At 37.3% G+C, this 19,546-nt stretch overlaps 2 protein-coding genes across 2 annotated transcripts; both read left to right on the forward strand.

Moving 5' to 3' along the window:
- LOC121521156 (cysteine-rich venom protein ENH2-like) lies at positions 1–1,014 on the forward strand. The gene is made up of 4 exons (XM_041804909.1): positions 1–10; positions 425–567; positions 718–812; positions 924–1,014. The coding sequence occupies exons 1-4, from the start codon at positions 1–3 to the stop codon at positions 1,012–1,014; spliced, it is 339 nt and encodes a 112-aa protein (XP_041660843.1).
- A 15,067-nt stretch (positions 1,015–16,081) lies between these two features.
- LOC121521308 (cysteine-rich venom protein ENH2-like) lies at positions 16,082–18,905 on the forward strand. Its single transcript, XM_041805201.1, has 7 exons — positions 16,082–16,135; positions 16,271–16,274; positions 16,395–16,492; positions 16,632–16,722; positions 17,633–17,796; positions 17,913–18,007; positions 18,109–18,905. The coding sequence occupies exons 1-7, from the start codon at positions 16,103–16,105 to the stop codon at positions 18,239–18,241; spliced, it is 618 nt and encodes a 205-aa protein (XP_041661135.1). The 5' UTR covers positions 16,082–16,102; the 3' UTR covers positions 18,242–18,905.
- The last annotated feature ends 641 nt before the right edge of the window (positions 18,906–19,546 follow it).

Here is a 19,546-nt window from a genome sequence, read left to right on the forward strand (position 1 = left end):
ATGACCAGCAGTAAGTTCAGTTAAACTACTCTTATACTATACATGTTTCATGTTGTCCCAGGTTGGTAGGTCTCCCTTGAAAAAGAGATGTTGCATCTCAATGGGACCTACCTGGCTATATAAAGTTTGAATAAATAAATTAGTTCGTACGTCTGTACTTCCATACATACGTACATCCCTCCATCCAGGCCACTGTGGTAAACAAGACATCTTACAAATGATTCTTTACAGGAGACAAAAAAATTTTTTTTATACAAATATTATTGACTGATTGGAGTTGGAGTTGGTATGTAACCCCAAATGGGAAATGCAGGATAGAAACATCCAAAGGGGTGAATACTTTTTTTAGTCACTGTACCCATTTGAAAATTTCATTGATAATATTAACGCACATTAAACCCACTGTGTATTTGTTCAATTGCAGGTACGTTCTGTGGAGAAAATATGTTCTTATCCACCCACAAGACAAGCTGGTATGATATTATAAACGCCTGGTACAACGAGATCAACAACTGGAGCTACTCAAAGGGATCCATCAATGGTGGCACTGTCGGACACTTTACACAGGTGATCTCATTAGATTTTGAACAACACTGGTATTTATGAATAACTTGTAGACACAAAAGTCACTACTTGTGATCAAATAAAGCAAAAAGAATTATGATTAAATCATGAAATCATGGTGAATTTGTAATTTAAGTCTTGTTCTCTGCACAGATTGTCTGGTACAGGTCTTTTGAGGTTGGTTGTGGTATGGCCTACTGTCCCCACATAACATTTAAGTACATCTACGTCTGCCAGTACTGCCCAGCGTGAGCATAAAACTTGGCTGTCCTCTTTGCCAATCAGATCATTTCATGAAATATTTTGGCAACACAAACTCCTAAGATGTCTTTGTTTTCTTTCTTTGGCCTATATTTCAGTGGAAATTATGATGTAGCTTACCCCTATGAGGTAGGAGAGCCCTGTGATGCCTGCGAGAATTACTGCGATGACCGACTGTGCAGTAAGTAGAAAGAAGAGGAGCTGTAAAATCAGTTATTCAATACAAGGCAAACAGATTTCCTGTTCAACATTTACTGGTGGGAAAACTTTATAAATGAAAAGATTTGTCCTTTTCTTTATTATTTATGACTATAAATTCAGTGTCTTTGGCTTTTTGGACAAGGGAATTTGCCGCAGTAACTGGGCACTAGGAAGGAATGGTAGTAAGGCAATACCCAAAACCTGGGTATTAAAAATAGCCATGGTATTGCTTTAATTACTATCGTTAAGACATTGCTGTGTGATGAGTGAATATTTATCAGAACTTCCTCTAGAATATGTGTCCTTTCCACCAGCAGCACAGCTGACTGTGTGTGAAGATGCTTTAAAAGTGATGTCAGTAATGATGTAAGGCTAATTAGGGAAAGAACAATCATTTAACAAATACCAGCACATTTATACTTGTGCGCCATCGCCTTGCACAGCTCTGGCACAGCACTCTGGTCCTCTCTGAGGTCACACTGATAAATGCAGACCGCTGGTTGTACTGGGATTGATGGAAACAGGAGTTTGAAGACACTTTAATTCTTCTTTCTGGGTGCAGATGAGGTGTGATAAGGCTTATAAATTTCCTTTTATAAGCTTCCCTTATAAAATGAATTCGAAGCAGGACAGAACTCACCAATGAAGCACACTGCGGAAATTATATTTAAGTCAATTTTTTAAAATGTTTTCAAAAGCATACCGGAAATTAATTTACAATCCTATACCCTATATCAGAGGTGTCAAACTCAGTCACAGCAGGGGCCAAATTCTTAGCACAGATGACAAGTGATTTTGCGATTAGAAAAAGTCAAAATAAGTTCAGAGGGTCAAAATCTGAGATTTAAAAAGTCAGACTTATTAGTTCAAAAGGTAAAAACACAAAATTAAATGTCAAATGAATGTTTTAAAAGGCAAATATGTGACCGAAGCCAGATAAAGTTCCTGCAAGTTGGTATTCCGCTGGTTGAGAAAAACAGATACTAAGTAGTTTTCTTCAACATGATCATTTTCCATTTTTTCTCATTTTATGCAAGTCTGACATTTAAACTACTCATTCGATGAAAAAAGTAACACAAATGTGACATTTAAAGGCGTTAATTTTGTGTTTAAATGCCCTATTCTCACAGTTGCTGCAAGGAGATTAAGGGGAGGGGAAAGTGAAACTGCGGGGTGATAGTTGGCCACTCAGTCTTCCATTGTTCCCAGTTTTGCCCATTGAGATGGACAATAACAAACACTGCATGGCTCAAACGCCACCCCCCTCGGCATGTATACAGCTGTTTGTAGTTATCACCTTTAACAACAAGCCTCAAGATGCACCCTGCAGCGAAAAAAAGTAGAAGAGACGATGAAGAAGCAGCAATAACTATCTGAAGGTAGGAAATCCTGAAACTTTGAGCCTGGTTTTATCAAAACAAACAGGAACTAGAAGTTAACATTCAAATGAACATATCTTTGTAAAATATGCTCAGATTAAGGTGTATGATACATCATTTGAAAGCTCGGAATCTACACTTTCATAATGTGTAAAAAACTCAAAAAAGACCTCGGATGACTTGCAGGAGTTTTTACCAGCTTTGGTCACATATATGAAATAGAAAATCATAATCATGTTTTAAAGGTCAAAATATCAGTTAAAATTTTAAATGGCCAGCCTAAAAGGTCAAAAAACTTGATTAAAAATTGAAGTTAAAAGTTGTAAAGGTCAACACCTGAGATAACATTTGAAATAATGAGTCAAAAAGGTTAAAATATGACTTTAAAATTTTAAATTGTGAACCTTAAAGGTCAAAATAGGACATAAAAAGTCAAAATCACAAGTTTAAGTCATAATTGTGGGATGCAATATTAATAATAAGAAATGAAAACAAATTTATTATTTCCCCACATTCCCAAATTTTTTTCATCTTTATTTTTTCATCTTTTTATGACTTAATGAGGATATTTTTAAATCATCAAGGTTAAGTTTACATTTTTATACCGGAAGAAATCTGCAGACCTCATAGTATTGGGACAGTTATAATAGAAATATGACGTGATCTTGCGGGCCTGGTATAACGGTTCCACGGGCAGGATTTGGCCCCCGAGCCTTGAGTTTGACATCCCTGCCTTATATGAAAATAGTTGATCATCATTTCTCATATCACCTCAAGGAGGCATTGAGGAAGTAGTGGGGAAAAGAGTGTGTATGTTGTTGCTGGAGAGGAAAAATAGCACTGGAGGAAAATACCATAAGCCAGTTATCCCTGTCATATTAACTGAGGCTATGTTGAACCACATTAGTAGCTAGCTCCAATAGCTACAGTAATGTTAGGACTTGTATTGTGTTTTTCTTCCTGTAAATGATGATAAATATGGATAATTTTAAGCTTAATAAAAAACCTGATTATTGCATCCCTGGTCTTGAGACATCGCGGAAAAGACGACAGCTCTGCTCAGTTATTCTTCTACTTGTATTTTCAGCAGTCCCGCTCAGTTGAGAACTCAACGGGGGAGAAAAATTGGGCTTCAAATAGGGCTTAAAATCCTGTAGTGTGTGGCCAATCTTAGATAGCTAAGTCAGTCATTTTTGGTAATTTTTAGTCCAACAGGAAACTTGGCATTTACAGGATTTTTTAAGAAAGTGTTAAGATATTTTTAGCTTACTGCAGCTGGCTTCCTCTCTTTCCTCTTTAAAAACTTGTGAGTCTGTGTTGGATTCCACAACTTTGAGTTATTATGTTGTTTCTCTTTTATTCAGTTACAAATATGTTAATTCCATTCATTTCTCTGTCTCCTCCAGCCAATCCATGTTTGCATTATGACAACTTTGGTAACTGCCCTGCTTTAAAATTGTACTGCCCTTGGTTGAGCGCCTGGTGTCCTGCCACCTGCAGATGTGGTGGTGAAATCTTTTGAATTCGTCTTCATGTGAATGACTCTTCCATTCTGTTTCAATAAATATAAATTTCACATCTTCATATGACTGACTCATTCAGTTTCACTAAAGCGTGATCAAATCTTGTGTCTCCTTGAGTAAATGCTTGAGGGTGTTTGACAATCCAGTTAATAAGATATACAGTGCTCAACAAATTTATTAGACCACCTGTCATATTTGTGTCAAAGACCATCCAGCATCATGAAGAGCTTTAATGCAGACTCTTTCATTTTCAGTCAGCTCTCCACGTTTCCCCATTTTGAACAGGAATGAGGGATTTCAAACTGAATCCACCCAAATTTGAGCTGACTCACTGGGCTTCTCTGAGAAGTCAGAATTAATCAAGCATAACATTCAACCACTAAAACTCATTTTTCTGTTCAGGAATGCAAGTAAATAACTATAATTTTACATATTAATCAAGAAATAACAATGTGCTTTACTATTTTTTTCAGTTTTTTCTGTAAATCAGTACATTTGAAAATTCATGGGTAATAACAATAATTATATTTTAGCATTAAAAATGTCATTTGGATTTAATTGCTTCTACATATTGGTGTATTAGAAGTATGATGTTAAGAAAAGTCTCGTCTCTTCTTCTGTACCGCGCAATGTTGTCTCGGAGTGACTGGTCACGTGACACCATACGTCACGTCCCATGACTGGTAAACGCGGAAAAAGTGTTTCCATTGCACTTTTGCGATGTATTTCTATATCGAAACACCTGACAAACCTCCCCATGAAAGCGTAAAAACTTTTTAGCGATATTATAGGGTTTTTTCTAAATTCAGGTGTTTCTATTACCAGTTTTTTATTGCGCTATTTCGATTTTGCGCATTTCCAAGTGTAATGGAAACCCACTTAGTGACTGTTAAGTTCAGCTGTTGCTTCACATTACTTACCTGACTCTGCCTTACGTGCACACAACAATTTTTTATCATATTTTAAATCCGCTAATTATCAATACTGAGTTACAATTAAACTGTCACTTTCCTACAGCAACATCCAAGCTAACAGCTACCACGGCGGCAAATCCCGATTACATTATTAAACAGGAACTGTAACAACTGCATACCCATGCCGAAACAGAGTGGGAGAAGAGTAAATCATCTATTCTGTCACAGAAAGCTCTATTGTGTTGCTCCCTCCCTTGCTTTTAATAAAGACACACTGTCCAGTTCTGACAAAACTGCCACTCTGGCTAAGTCCGAGCTAATCAACTAGCAGGCTGTGGAGGCAGCCATTACCAAGGTTTCTCCTGCATATTAAACTAGAAAAGCACTTGGAGAGCGCAGACCTCCGCTATTAGCCCTATCTCCCAATAGTGAAGAATCCTTTAAAAAATCCTCTTAATGACGCCTCCTGCAAATTTCGTGCTGCCTACAGCTCTCAGACTCTGACGTCATAAAAACTGTATTTTCTGACAAGCATTACAGCAGATGGATGACATTTTAACTGAAATTATGGTATAACATTGGATCAGCAACACCAGGAATCGCTGCCATAACTGCCAAAGAAGAGGAAAGAACTGCGAGTTTCCTAAATGTCCTAGATTTTCTTGCTGACAGCGGAATGCATTGGATGACCACAGCGTGGATGAACGCTGAGCCAGACACACAGACACTGAGGATAGCGCAGACCAACGCTGTGCCCTGTGTGTGTTTGTGAGTAAGCTAAAGACACACAAACGAGAGGAGACTTTTAGCTTTAAGGATAAACACAGAGCTTTATCATCTCTACATTTCTACCTTCACTTAATGCTGTAGAATAGGCGTATGACAGCGCTCTGTCCCTATATATGCATGCGCTTCCACTGTTTCTGTCATGCACGTGGGCTGGTGGTTAGCATAAGTTTTTTCATTGGTAATGTACTTTAATTTAAACGATTAAACCTCAGTGTGTCATTACTAAGACTGAGCGTCAATCAGACGTATCACTGAACAGGAAATATGGATCAGTATTGATAATTAGCAGATTTAACATAGATCAAAGCTCGTTGTGTGCACAGACCCGTCTAATAAGGCAGAGAGAAGGAAAGAGGTGGTCAGGTAAACAATGTGAAGTAACAGCTGAACTAAACAGTCTCTGTTGTTAGATATTTCATATTTCCTCCAGGCAAAAGCTGCAGCTGCAATAAACTTCTCAGTTCCCTTGATTTTATTTATCAAAAAAATATATTAAACAAAGAAGAAAAAACAGAATGTTTATCCTTGTAGAATGTGAACTAAACCCAGAAATTAACAATAATATTACATATATTATTTACATTCTTCACATATTATTACAGATAACTAATTATAATAGATAGTTAATAAATAATATAAAAACTAGCTTAAAAACAATCCCAGCATAGAAAAGGTAATAAAGTTAAAATGAAATAAAGTATATGACAGACAATTTCCTGGTGGAGATTAGTTTTAGTTAAAATCAGAGATGGTAATGCAGGTCACGACTTCTTTAATTGGACGAGTCAGTCAGTGTTTTTTTTTTTGGACAAAAAACTGAACATCCATTAAGGAAAGACTAAAAATAAGCTTTTTGATGTTAATAACAGCTTTTTAGGCACAAAACTGGTATCATTAAAACCTTTATCAGGTCATACCAGGAAACTGTTCAAAGTTAAAGCACAAACTATAATTCCACTCTCAAAGTTTACTAGATTGATGTTATTACCTTCAAAACGTACAAAATTTCCTCCCAGGAGGAGCCCCCTAGATAGGTCAGAGAACACGTAATCAGAATGGCACAACTTCTGCCTCAATTTGTGCCCGGAAAAACCCTGATTACCCAAGACTTTCTGTACAATGAAACCCCACCCATAGTGCAACTCTGTATGGTATGGCTCTGAAAGTATAGTCACTCATCCAGTCAGTCAGACACATAAAGACTCATGTGTAGGCTTCTTTCTGTGATGGATATTACAATGAGGGCTCTGGAACATTTTGACAGTTAAGATTAAGAGCACTATCATTTCTTTGTCTACATCATAACCAGTTTAAATTTTGAATGCTAATCTTAATTCAAGTCTTTGTTGTAAGGATAAAATATTCTCTATTTTCTGTCACATTTGAATTATGTCAACCTTTTATAGTTTAATGCCCTATTCACACAGGATAAGTATTACTTAGGGACCTTTGGTAATTTGTCATAATCACGCAGGACGTCTGTTTTTTATCCTGTGTGAATTAACCATATCAGTAATTTACAGAGTAAAAAATCCAGGGAAATTTACCTGCCATATTTCAGCTCACATCTACAGTGCTTAACAAATTTATTAGACCACCTGTCATAACAACGAGAAAACAAAAATATTTTAGAAATACTTCAAAAACTTATTAAAAACTAAAAATGTTAATTTGATTTATTTGGCAAATAACAAACTGAAACAACTAAATAGTCCTTTTTCACATATAATAACCAAAAAACTTAATATTTTGTATGGCCTCCTTTGGCCTTGATAACAGCTTGCATTCTTGCTGGCATTGTTTTCATGTACTTTTCCACAGTCTTTATTGTTATTGAGTTCCAAATAGTTTCTAGCTGTTCCCACAGACTTGCTTTAGATGAAACTTTTGTGCAATCAATCTTTGAATCTACTAAATCCCAAATTTGTTTAGTAGGATTCAAATCCGGACTTTGACTTGGCCAGTCCATCAGTTCCAGTACTCCAGATTCCTTTTTCTTGGTCAGATAATCTCTGCACAGCTTTGAAGTATGCTTGGGGTCATTGTCTTGTTGGTATATGAACCCACGACCAATCAGATTCAGTCCAGAAGGGATTCCACGATGCACTAGCATGTTGTGGTAGATGCTCTTGTTCATGATACCGTCCATTTTCATCCATTTGCCCACATCATATCCACAAATGGAACCCCATACCATAATGGAATCTCCACCGTGTTTCACTGTGGGTGAGCATCCAGCATCATGAAGTGCTTTCATGCGGACTCTTTCATTTTCAGTCAGCTCTCCACATTTTACCATTTTGAACAGGAATGAGGGATTTCAAACTGAATGCACCTTTTTATACCCAAATTTGAGCATGCTCACTGGGCTTCTCTGAGAAGTCTAAAATTAATCAAGCATAACATTCAACCACTAAAACCATTTTTTTCTGTTCAGGAATGCAAGTAAATAACTATAATTTGACATATTAATTAAGAAATAATAATGTGCTTTACTATGTTTTCAGTTTTTTGTAAATCAGTGCATTTGAAAATTCATGGATAACAATAGTAATAATATTTTAGCATTAAAAATATCATTTGGGTTAAAGAGCTTCTACATATTGGTGTATTAACCATTGCAGAAACATAAAAAAATGATTTTGGTAATTATCAATGCTGTTAATTTAGCGCAGTTGTGGCATTAACCTTACTTTGGGTGGTGGTCTAATTAATTTGTTAAGCCCTTTAGGTTCACAGGTAATTCTAAACCCATGCAAATCAGCATCTCTGCAATTTAGGGCAGTAAATTTATTTCTTTTACAGTGGCTTTTTCTTTTCGTTGGAGATTGTTAAAGTTTTTACACATATAGAACACAAATAGTGCTTCTCTTTCAATTTCATATTATACAATTATACAACAAAATTTGGCAAAATCACACTGAGATGCAGATTTGTAAAACGTCATGCTTTGCAGGTCTGTTATCAGGAGTAAAAAAAGTAACTTTTAATTATTATTATTACCTTTTTTTTTTTTTTTTTTTTTTGAATGGAGATTGGTACCACTAACTCTGGTTGGGAATCTAAATACTGATTGGCTTCAAGCCACATGGTGTCGAGCAGATTTGTGACTCAAGCTTTAATGTTTGATCCATAATGGATTGTAAGGTACATTTTTATGAAGATATCTGCTAATAGAAATGAATGAATCATAATAATATTGCAGACAGAAACCAGAACATTTCACATCCTGAAAATCTTGATGGAGAATCTTATTTTGTCACACACTACCCTCGTGTTTCATTATGTACTGCGTTGTGTTTTCCTTTCTATGTGATTACATGCCCCACCCTTACCTGAGTCCTTATGTTCTGAGCCATTTTGTTTCGTCTACTTCTCTGTACTTGCTCTGAGGTTGTTTCCTTGCAGCTATTTTGTTGGATTATAAGTTGGACCTTGAGTTGCACATTTATTTCCAAACTCTGAAAAAGTAAGTTTCTGTTTTGCCTGTTTCTTAGAGAGATAGAATGGTCTTACACTAATGCCATCTTTGCACTTCACACTCTCCATAGTAAAAACGCTTACATGTTTCATAGACTTTAAATTAATTTAGAATGGAACTATATAAGATAATGTTTGAAAGCTGATATCTCCGGCACTACAAGAGGTTACATATTAAAACTCTTGAGTAAAGCTTCCCTTAAAAAGCTTAGCTTGTTCCTAAGTGGTAACTTTAGCACCTTCATGTGGTCAGCCCTTCAAAAGATTCCCAACTTTTTCTGCCAGGTGCCGCAATAGACCCCTGACCATCCTTTATCACAGACATTGACACAAACATACACCAATATACACTGAACGCAGTCATCCCCTAAGATGACAAATCTTTATATTTTTACAATTTTTTGAAAACACTGTCTATAAAAACTACCAAAGGACATGTTGTGTTACAAAAAACTGTAGAAGTTAACAGGAAGCTTAAAAAAAACTTTCAGTGATTGTGCAAAGGAACACTTTAAAGTTTTTAAGATGTCGAAAACAATAATTGCTTTTAGCAGATTTTTTAAAACATGACTGAAAACAAACAACTCCTTTGATAAAAGAATGATGAAAAATCTTTTAAGATTTAAAGTTCCTGTCATACAGTTATTCAAACTACTGCTTTTGGCTTGTTATGTGCCACAGATCTTCTCAGGTCTGGGTTGCAGCAGTGAGACTGCCACTCTGTGTTTTCTCTTTAATGAAGTAACTGGAGAAAAACCTCTCACACAAATATGATGAGGCAAAAGGATATGAGTCATCATATTTTCTTTTCTTTGTTTTAATAGTTATGAAACATCTTGTAGAACTATCATTAGCATTACAATTTACCTGGAAGTCCTCCCACAAAGTTTGACATGCTTTGCTGGCAGTGCAAAACAGTGTGTATCCTCTTCAATTAGACATGCCACACACACCCATGCCATATCTCTAGGCCTCCCCTAGAGGGTGCTGCGTCACTTTGGTAATCACTGTGTCATTTGAGCTGTTTCTCAAAGTCCGGGATCCTTCCTCTGTGGGAAGGATCCTCCGGTGTCAGGTCTCTTGGAGGTGAGGCTAGAGTCCTCCTTGGCTTTGAGGAACAGTTTTAGTGTTTTACCTCTTGGCAAATCACTCTTTAACCCAGGAAAACAATACCTTAACAGTGTGCTCCTTTGATGACGATGCTTCTTTGTTGTTCTGTACCCTGGGGTTCGACATTTTTTTGTTGTTGTTTAAATGCTAAAACTATCCTTTTAGAATAGTGCAGATCCTTTAACAGCACCTTAATTATACTTTTAAGAGAGGAGACAAAATAGATTGGTTGAAGACATTGCAAAACACTTAAAATTTCAAATTCATATCTGAACTTTAAAAGAGCAATACACATGAGGACAAAATTATTAGCCCCTTATGAAAATTTCAGTAATGTTCAAGTTTTTCACAAATGCTGTTAAACAGAGTGGAGAGTTTTTAACACAGCTTTTCCCAACATCCTAGTGTTATTTTGGATGCTTACATTTTTACCTCAGCCAAGGAGGTTATGTGATTGGGTGGGTTTGTTCGTTTGTTTGTTTGTTCATTTGTTAGCAACATAACTCAAAAAGTCATGGACAGATTTTCATGAAATTTTCAGGATATGTCAGAAATGGCATAAGGAAGAACTGATTAGATTTTGGGACTGATCCGGATCACCATCTGGATCCAGGAATTTTTTAAAGGATTCTGTACTATTGGGAGACAGGGCTGATGGCGGAGGTCTGCGCTGTTACCACTTTACACCAGGAGATGGCGAACATGAGTAACTTCAATCCCTGCAGCATGTTTTTGGGTGTTTGCATTCAAAGTTTTGGAGTTTATAGAGTTTGAAAGCCACACGCCCAGTCGAGGAGATGAGTCGGAGCGTAACAGAGAGAAAGACAGCAAATTGTAGCGAGAATACTCAAATGCTGGGAGGAATAGAGGAATATTCACCCTCTGCCATGACTTCCAGTCGTCCGGTGAGACCCTGGGTGCTTCCACCATGACAGTCCACACGTAGCGAAGCCAATGCTTTGCCTCACTATGTCTCCACCCCACCGGGGAGGGAGTAATCGGTGAAATTAAATTTTGGGAGTGATCCGGATCACCGTTTGGATCCAGGAATATTTTTAAAGGATTCTTCATTATTGGGAGATAGGGCTGATGGCGGAGGTCTGCGCTCACTGAGTGCTTTTCTAGTTTACTTTGCACACAATTATTTCACTAAAACCAAAAACTACCAGGGTGAAAATGATTAGCCCCCTTTAGAACTGGCCTTTTAGTCGTGCCATAGAAAAAAAAAAAAAACACTCCTGGTCAACGATGTGGCGTAACTTTGCAATGCTCAAAGTTTGTAAAATCAAGTAAAAAGGGTTATTTCCCAGTTTAAATACAGTGTAAAAGTAACAGAAAGCGTTTGAGCCGCCACTTGAGAAGGCACCATGCCAAAACCAAAAGAATTCTGGAAGCATGTCCTTTGGTCAGATGAAACTGAACTAAAGCTCTCTGGCCACAGCAATGTTGGTGATGTTTGGAGAAAGAGGCGTATCCCCCAAAGAACACCATCCCCACAGTGAAACATGGTGGTGGGAGTACTATGCTGTGGGGATGCTTCAGTACATCTGGAACTGGAAACCTTGTCAAGGTGGAAGGAATCATGAGGAAGGAAGGGTATGTGGAGATTTTGCGAGAAAACCTGCAGCAGTCAGCAGCTAAACTGGGTCTGGGTCGTTGCTTCGTCTTCCAACACGACAACAACCCAAAACATACGTCACTCCGGGTAAAGGAGTGGTAAGGTAAAACTACCTTTAGGAGACCCAAGTGAGTGTTATTGAGACGTCTGCACAAAGCCCTGACTTAAATCCCGTTGAAAATCTGTGGGATGAACTGAAGACAAAGGTCCTTGGAGCCAAAGGAGCTTGAAAGATTTGCCAAAGGAGAATAGGCTGGGTTTCCTCAGAAGATGTGTCAGAGACTCGTTGAAAACTACAACAAACGACTGCAGGCTGTTATCCAGCAAAAAGGAGACACTATTGACTTTTAGCACCAGGAGGGCTAATAATTTTGACCCTGGTAGTTTTGATTTTTTGTGTAATATTTTCATTTCTGTGTGCAAAGTATGATAATTTCAGCATCCAAAATAAAACTAGGATGTTTGCAAAAGCTGTGTTAAAATGTTTTGCTTTGTTTAACAGCACTTAAGAAATATGTTTAACTCAATAAAATTTTCATAGGGGGGCTATTAATATTGTCCTCATGTACATAAACTTTAAAACAAAAAACACTTTACAAATTCACATAAACAAAATTAAAAAAAAAAAAAAAATCAAACCAAAACCAACTAAAATTAATCAAATTACTGCTCTACCCTATATATTTAATTAAATCTCCTTATTAGGTGTTCAATCAATTATTGGCATGCTCGATTACCTGGGCTGATACTCTGCATGTGGCGGACAATCTATCGTATATCGGCATTTTATTTTATCGATCGCTAATCAAATTAATCAGTTAAAAAGTATGCTTCCCCTCCAACTCTGTTTTTCACTCTCCAAAATCTCACCTAAAGTCCTGCCAAAGACGCTATCTGATTGGCTTGATGTCAAACAAGTACTGGTCCATCAACACTAAGGCCTGGGTTCACTGACTCAGTGAACATGTGGCATCACTTCCTGTTTTCCTGCTGCCACTGTGTTGTGTCGTGTTGACAAAGCTTGTGCTAAATTGTGTTTTGCTTCATTTTTTTGTGTCATGCAGTTTTACTTTTGTTGAATTCAGTGAGGCAGATAATCAGGGCAGCAAACTGTGGAGTGTCATCTGGTGATGTCCGGATCACTGATCTGGACTTTGCTGATGATGCTGTGATCCTTGCGGAGACTGTAGATGTCCTTATGGGGGTCTTAACTTGCTGAGTGAGGAGGCTGAAGCATTAGGAATGCACGTCTCCTGGGTCAAAACAAAGATCCGGGCATTTGGGGATGCCTTGGATGCTGCTATGGAATTTATGTCTCTGAATGGTGAGAGCATGGAAGTAGAAGAGCAGTTCACCAAACTTAGGAGTGTAATTCATCAATCCGCTGACTGCGAGGCTGAAATCAACAGCAGACATAGACTAGCGCATGGGGCGGTGGGTTTCGCTGAGCGGGACAGTGTGGCATTTTCAGTATCTAAGTATGCAGATGATAGTCAAAGTCTTTTTGTCAGTGGTCCTATACTGTTGTGAAGCCAGGATGTTGACTGATGTCCAGAGGCACCGTCAGGACTCTTTTATGACAGCTTCTCTTTGGTGCATCTTCGGGTATCATTGGCAAGACTGTGTCTAATGCTAGCATGCTAAGAAAAGCAGGGGTGGGAAGGGTCAGCTGCATGATAAGGGAATGTCAGCTGTGTTTTTACGGACACCGGGCAGGCTTTCCAAGGCCTGATCCAGCTCACTGGGTTCCCAGGACCTGGTGGGCTGTTCCAGATGCTGGGGGCAACATGGAGGGGGTAGCTGGGAGGACACCTGGAGAGATGGGGCATGGGACTTGCCCAGGCCTGGATGATGGCCATCAGGAGGCCAGAGAAGTACAGGATCAAGGCTGACGCAGTGATGTGCCAAACCGGAATATGCTCCCTATCTTGACCTGATGAGAATTCAGTTAATTTTGTTTGTCATAATAACTGCATCATTTCCAAATATCACTCATCAGAGTCATCCTCTACTAATGATTGGTCTCTGTAGTTACTGTATTTTTGATATACTTTTATTATTGCCTTAGCTTGACTAAAACTGTAACCATGTTAGTCGGACTCATTATGTTTAAATACACAGTGATGTTATGTTTTCAGCTTGATTCTGACATTTAACTTAATGCCACTATTAGAGAGTCAATTTACTAAAGGGAGCGTGTCCACCAGTTGATGGTGATATAGCTTCATTTGGCTGGTTACTGTATACCCTCTTTCTGTTGACTGTGCTAACAGCTAACCACTTTTATGTCAAACCATAAAAACATGGACAAACTTTATAGCTCTGTAAATTCCTTACTCTACGCTTTACTGTTTTGTACAAACAAGATGAACGTCATAGCAAATGGTGATATAAGATGTTTACCTTTGTGGCAGGCCCATGTGATAGTGCTTATGTTTCTTGTCATGCTCATTTCTGTATGCCAGTCGGCAATATTGAACTGCTCACTGAGCAGAGAGGACAGTGGAGGTTCAGCCTCTTTGGTCCTGACATTAAGCATTGAAGTCTGTTTTGTGATCAGCCCTGCAGGTATCACAGGTGTTGGGAGCTGGAGTTCAGTACCCATCCCTATATCTGTATCCTATTACCATTTCCATCACTCTATAGTTTATTCAAAATCAATTATGATCCAGTCAAAGAGTAGAAAATCTGTACTCAGACATTATTTGAATACCAAGTCCAATTGTATTCCTAGGGTTGTGTTTGATCTGCAGGTGGTGCTAAAGGACTTTGAAAATTGCAGCTTGTAGGTGGCAGTGGTTGGAGCAGCAACAATAAACCTCACACCAGTCAGCTCTCTCACAGAAATGGCTCACTCATTATATTTTTGAGTCCTTGTCTTTCATGTTAAACCAGAATGTGATGATACAAAGCAGCCAGCATCAACATAAATGAACTCCTCCCAAAAATGCTATCATTCAACTGTATGTAGGGAATTTTTATCCAGGCAACAGCTCAAAGACTTCTTCTTAGCTCTGAGGACCATAGAATTTTTCAGTGCACCCAAAAGGAGACCCTTGGTTTTGATCAAACCCTAATCTCTGTCAATGTTGATTCGTAACAAAGCTCCATGTAAGCAGACTGGCCAACTTCTCCCCTTGCATAGCTGCTACATACTCCCATTGTTCTAAGGTAGTCTCTGCACGAAGTCCCCATTCCTGTAGAGCTACTGCAAAGTCACTGTCTTCACTGTCTCCTTCTTTTTGCAGCTAAATGATGAGCAGCAACAACATGAGCTGCAGTCGCTCCCCACAGCTATTGTCCAAGCTGCCGATCTCCAGTCTGGTCCCTTTTTGGGACCCTTTTTTAAGTTTTTGGCTTATATGAGTACAATCCAAAAAGAATGCAATACTGACATCAAGAAATAAGACAAAGTTTCTAGTGGGATATCTGTAATTAATCCACAGTACATTTTTTGTAATCTCAGATTTTTTATTTGTTTGTTTTTATCATATTTCTTTTAAGACACACTATTGACAACATAACTCCTGGTTCAACATTTTACATTTTACAGACAATTTGAGATAACAGGGATTTTTTAGGGTTAAATCTTTAAATAAGCACTGAAATTAAACCATGAGTTCAAATTACTGAGCAAAGCAGCATATTCTAAAATAACCACAAGAGCAGGAAAAAGTATGAACATTATTTTTGCTGTATTTCTTACATTTTTTTAACCCCACTTCACATAACATCAAATGTTACGTATTTTTTGTTTCAGCAGGCTATGAACCAAATTTAAATGGGCTAAATTTCTGGATGAAGAACATTGAAACACCACAAAAACATACTTTAACTATACAGTCTAAAAAAGTTAAAAAATACAAAAAAATTGGAACATTTTCATCTTTGTCCTTTAAAGACATAGTGAGAGAAAGGTGTTTTTCTCTGTTACTGATGCTCCAGGTGTACGTGTAATGTTATAATTATCCAAGTGTAATTAAGACACCATGTTGCATTTGAGAGCCAACTCTCTGATCCTTGCCAAAAAAAATATTGTTTACACTGTAAACAGAGACAGTACCACATCAAGGATGTTTTACGGGTGCCACGTTGACAAAATTCTTTATTCAGTTCAGTTGTTAAAAAACAAGGATGCTCTTGAGCTTGCTCATTTGTCACATGTTCAAGTAGTCGTGTATATATAAATCACTCCTTTGACTCTAGGAGACAATCGTGGATACAACCATGAACACTGTGGGTTTCCTGTGTACCCTTGGCCTCATGGCTGCTTTTAGCTGTTTGGCTGATGGTGGGGTAAGTGATATAAAACAACTTTTCTTTAAGAATTCTTTTGTGTCTATACAATGATTTGTCCCTAAAGCTTTCTTGTGCAATGTTCATTACATTAACCATTATCTTCTCTTTCACCCCTCAAAATTAAATCAAAAGACAGGTGAGTGTAATAAGAATTGCTGATGTTCATACACATACCTGTATAGATTAAGGTTTAATCACTCAAACGTTGTGAAACATGATGTATTTAATATCTGTTGAAATTTTTGTCTCCATTTAGCAATTGCCCTGTCAGATGATGACGTAACTGCAATTGTGGATAAGCATAACCAGCTGAGAAGTAATGTCACTCCTTCTGCAACCAACATGTTGAAAATGGTAAGCTGCATAATTCATTTTCTTTTTCTGTTTTTTTTTTTTTTTTTTTTTTTACAAATTCACAGCAGGAACAGAGTATTGGTGCATTTTGTGATGTACACTATTTGCTTATGGATGACCTGTCCTCTGTTCAATACAGACTTGGAATGAAGAAGCTGCAAAAAATGCAAGGGATGTGGCTAAAACTTGTCCCGAAGAACACAGCACCTATTCAGCTAGAAAAGTTGGGAGTAAGTTCATTTAAAAAGCCTGTATACAAAAACCATCACATAGAAACAAGAAGTTAAACATGTTATTCCTGTCAGAGAGTTAACTATGTGAAACAGAATCATTCCACATTAAACTCTCAATTGATGTGTAGTTAGTGATATTAAATTGAAATTGCACAAAACAAAACATACTCCATGTGATGGAAATGGTCTTGCATCAAATAAGGCAAAATAAAACAGGACGGTGTAAAAGATGAAAGTGTTCAAATATTTCACCATTCAATGTCTGTAAGATGTGATGCATACATACAATGCTTAACAAATTTATTAGACCACCACCCAAAGTAAGGTTTATGCCACAGCTGCCCTAAATTCACTGCATTGATAATTACCAAAATCATTTTTTATGTTTCTGCAATGGTTAATTCACCAATGTGTAGAAGCTCTTTAACCCAAATCATATTTTTAATGCTAAAATATAATTATTATAGTTATATATTATTGTTATGAATTTTCAAATTTACTGATTTACAAAAAAACCCCGAAAAAATAGTAAAGCACATTATTATTTCTTGATCAATATGTCAAATTATAGTTATTTACTTGCATTCCTGAACAGAAAAAATTGCTTTAGCAGTTGAATCTTATGCTTGATTAATTTCTGACTTCTCAGAGAAGCCCAGTGAGCCGGCTCAAATTTGGGTGAATTCAGTTTGAAATTCCTCATTCCTGTTCAAAATGGTAAGATGTGGAGAGCTCACTGAAAATGAAGAGTCCGCGTTAAAGCACTTCATGATGCTGGATGGTCTTTGAGACAAATATGACAGGTGGTCTAATAAATTTGTTGAGCACTGTATATACTTAAAAATGTTTGCAACCTTTTTTGAAAAAAGTTGTTTGTAAAAACCTCTGTATGTGTGTTTAACTGTAGCCATCTTCTGTGGAGAGAATATATTTGTGTCTACTCATGAAATAAATCTGAAAGAAGCTATCCAGGCCTGGTACAACGAAGTTAGAAACTTTGATTTTACAACCCAACCTCTGAATGAGGAACAAAAAATGGCACTTCTAAAATTAGTTGGACACTATACACAGGTGATCACACACAAATCAGGCACCACTTTTTTAAAATGATCACAAACCAAAATTATGCTCTATGAAAGTCATTAACTCATGTTAAATTTTCCTTTTTATTCTTGTCTCCTGATAAGGTTGTTTGGCACAACTCTAAAGAAATTGGTTGTGCTCAGGTCTTTTGTCCCGACTTAGAATTACCGTACATCCTTGTCTGTCATTACTGCCCAGCGTAAGCATAAAACTTTTTTTTCTCTTTGTCAAGATCATTTTCATCATACAAAACCTAATACTTTCAACATTTAATATCTGATGCTTTTTTCTATATTTCAGCGGAAACACTGATATAACTAAGCCCTACGAAACTGGAAAATCCTGTGAGAAATGCCCGAACCACTGTGAGGACAATCTATGCAGTAAGTGGCAAAAAGAGCTGTATAAAAAAGTGCAAAGATTGCTTAGTTAATATGAGGAAAACTGGTTTGTAGTGGTTTTAATAATTGTTCTGTCTAGGTGTTAGTCTAAATTTCATAAAAGGATAGATTTGCACCTTTTCTATATCATTCATGATGATTATTTAAGAGTTGTTGGGTTATTGGACCAAAGGTTGTGCAGTCTCATTTGACATTTCAAATTTTCTCTGAGAATAATCTGTAAACATTAGTTTTACTTCTACTGGCTGATACAGCACCAGACTGTTATGGTGTATTTTTGTGAGAATGGCTCACTATAGTTTGGATTTTAGCAAACAAAACATCTATCCCCGTCTTGACCAAAGGATCAGTAACTATGTATTGATTGATTGACTATGTACTGATCCTACTCCTTAGTGTACAGTACAATATGTTTGTTTATTTTTTCTTTTTACAATAGTAGCTAGTTATGTAATTAATTTCAAGGACTGGTCAACAGAAGCCAGAGATATATATGCTGTTGATCACTGTGCAAGTCCTAAAAAAACAATGCAACAAAATGCAGTATACACATGACATGTAGAGGCAGTGCATATTGCATATTAATAGGATACTGCATATACAGGGCACAGTATCCCATTTTTATTCTTAAGTTCCCCAGGTAGCAAAACTGGGATACTGGATTAGCCCAGTTTCTGAAGAGGTACACACACAAACAGAAACCAGGATAGTAAAAATCCCAGCAGAAACCAGGATACTCAAGTCCATGTAAACACTATCATTGAGAAATTCAAGGACTATTTCTGTTTTCATCAGCTGCTGCCATGACCACATCTAAGAATACAGTCGGCTCAAAGTTATCAGTTAACATGGTCACTGATTAAACCCATACAGTCGGAGTATATCATCTATATGCTGACTAAAGTCAGCAATATCAGATTATCTGATAAAGGAACAGCATTTTCTGTCTTGTAGCTGTTGGCTCTAAAAATAGGAACCTCTCTGTAAGACTGCAACCAACCAGCTAGATAACTTCTGTCTCCACAGCATATTAAATCTAAGCTGTAGGTCTATGTGGGATTTCCCACAGCCTTATTCATATTTGCAATAAAATCCTGAAAACTTCCTGAAATTTTTGGTCGAAATTATCACCCAGGCTTTTCCAGCCAGCTCTCTTTGTTTTTTATTTTTTCCCTGAAGTCAGGTTGAGCTTATAATGAGAACTTGCAGGAAACATTTGAGGAAAATTCACCTTGAGCAAGTAGGTGGGATGGCATGATGATGTTTATATCCTGGCCTGACACATAAGTATATGCTATAAAAAAATGACAGGTGCAAGCTCTGTGCACCTAATGAAA

This window comes from Cheilinus undulatus, linkage group 14, assembly GCF_018320785.1.
Source record: "Cheilinus undulatus linkage group 14, ASM1832078v1, whole genome shotgun sequence".
Classification (NCBI taxonomy): Eukaryota; Metazoa; Chordata; class Actinopteri; order Labriformes; family Labridae; genus Cheilinus; species Cheilinus undulatus.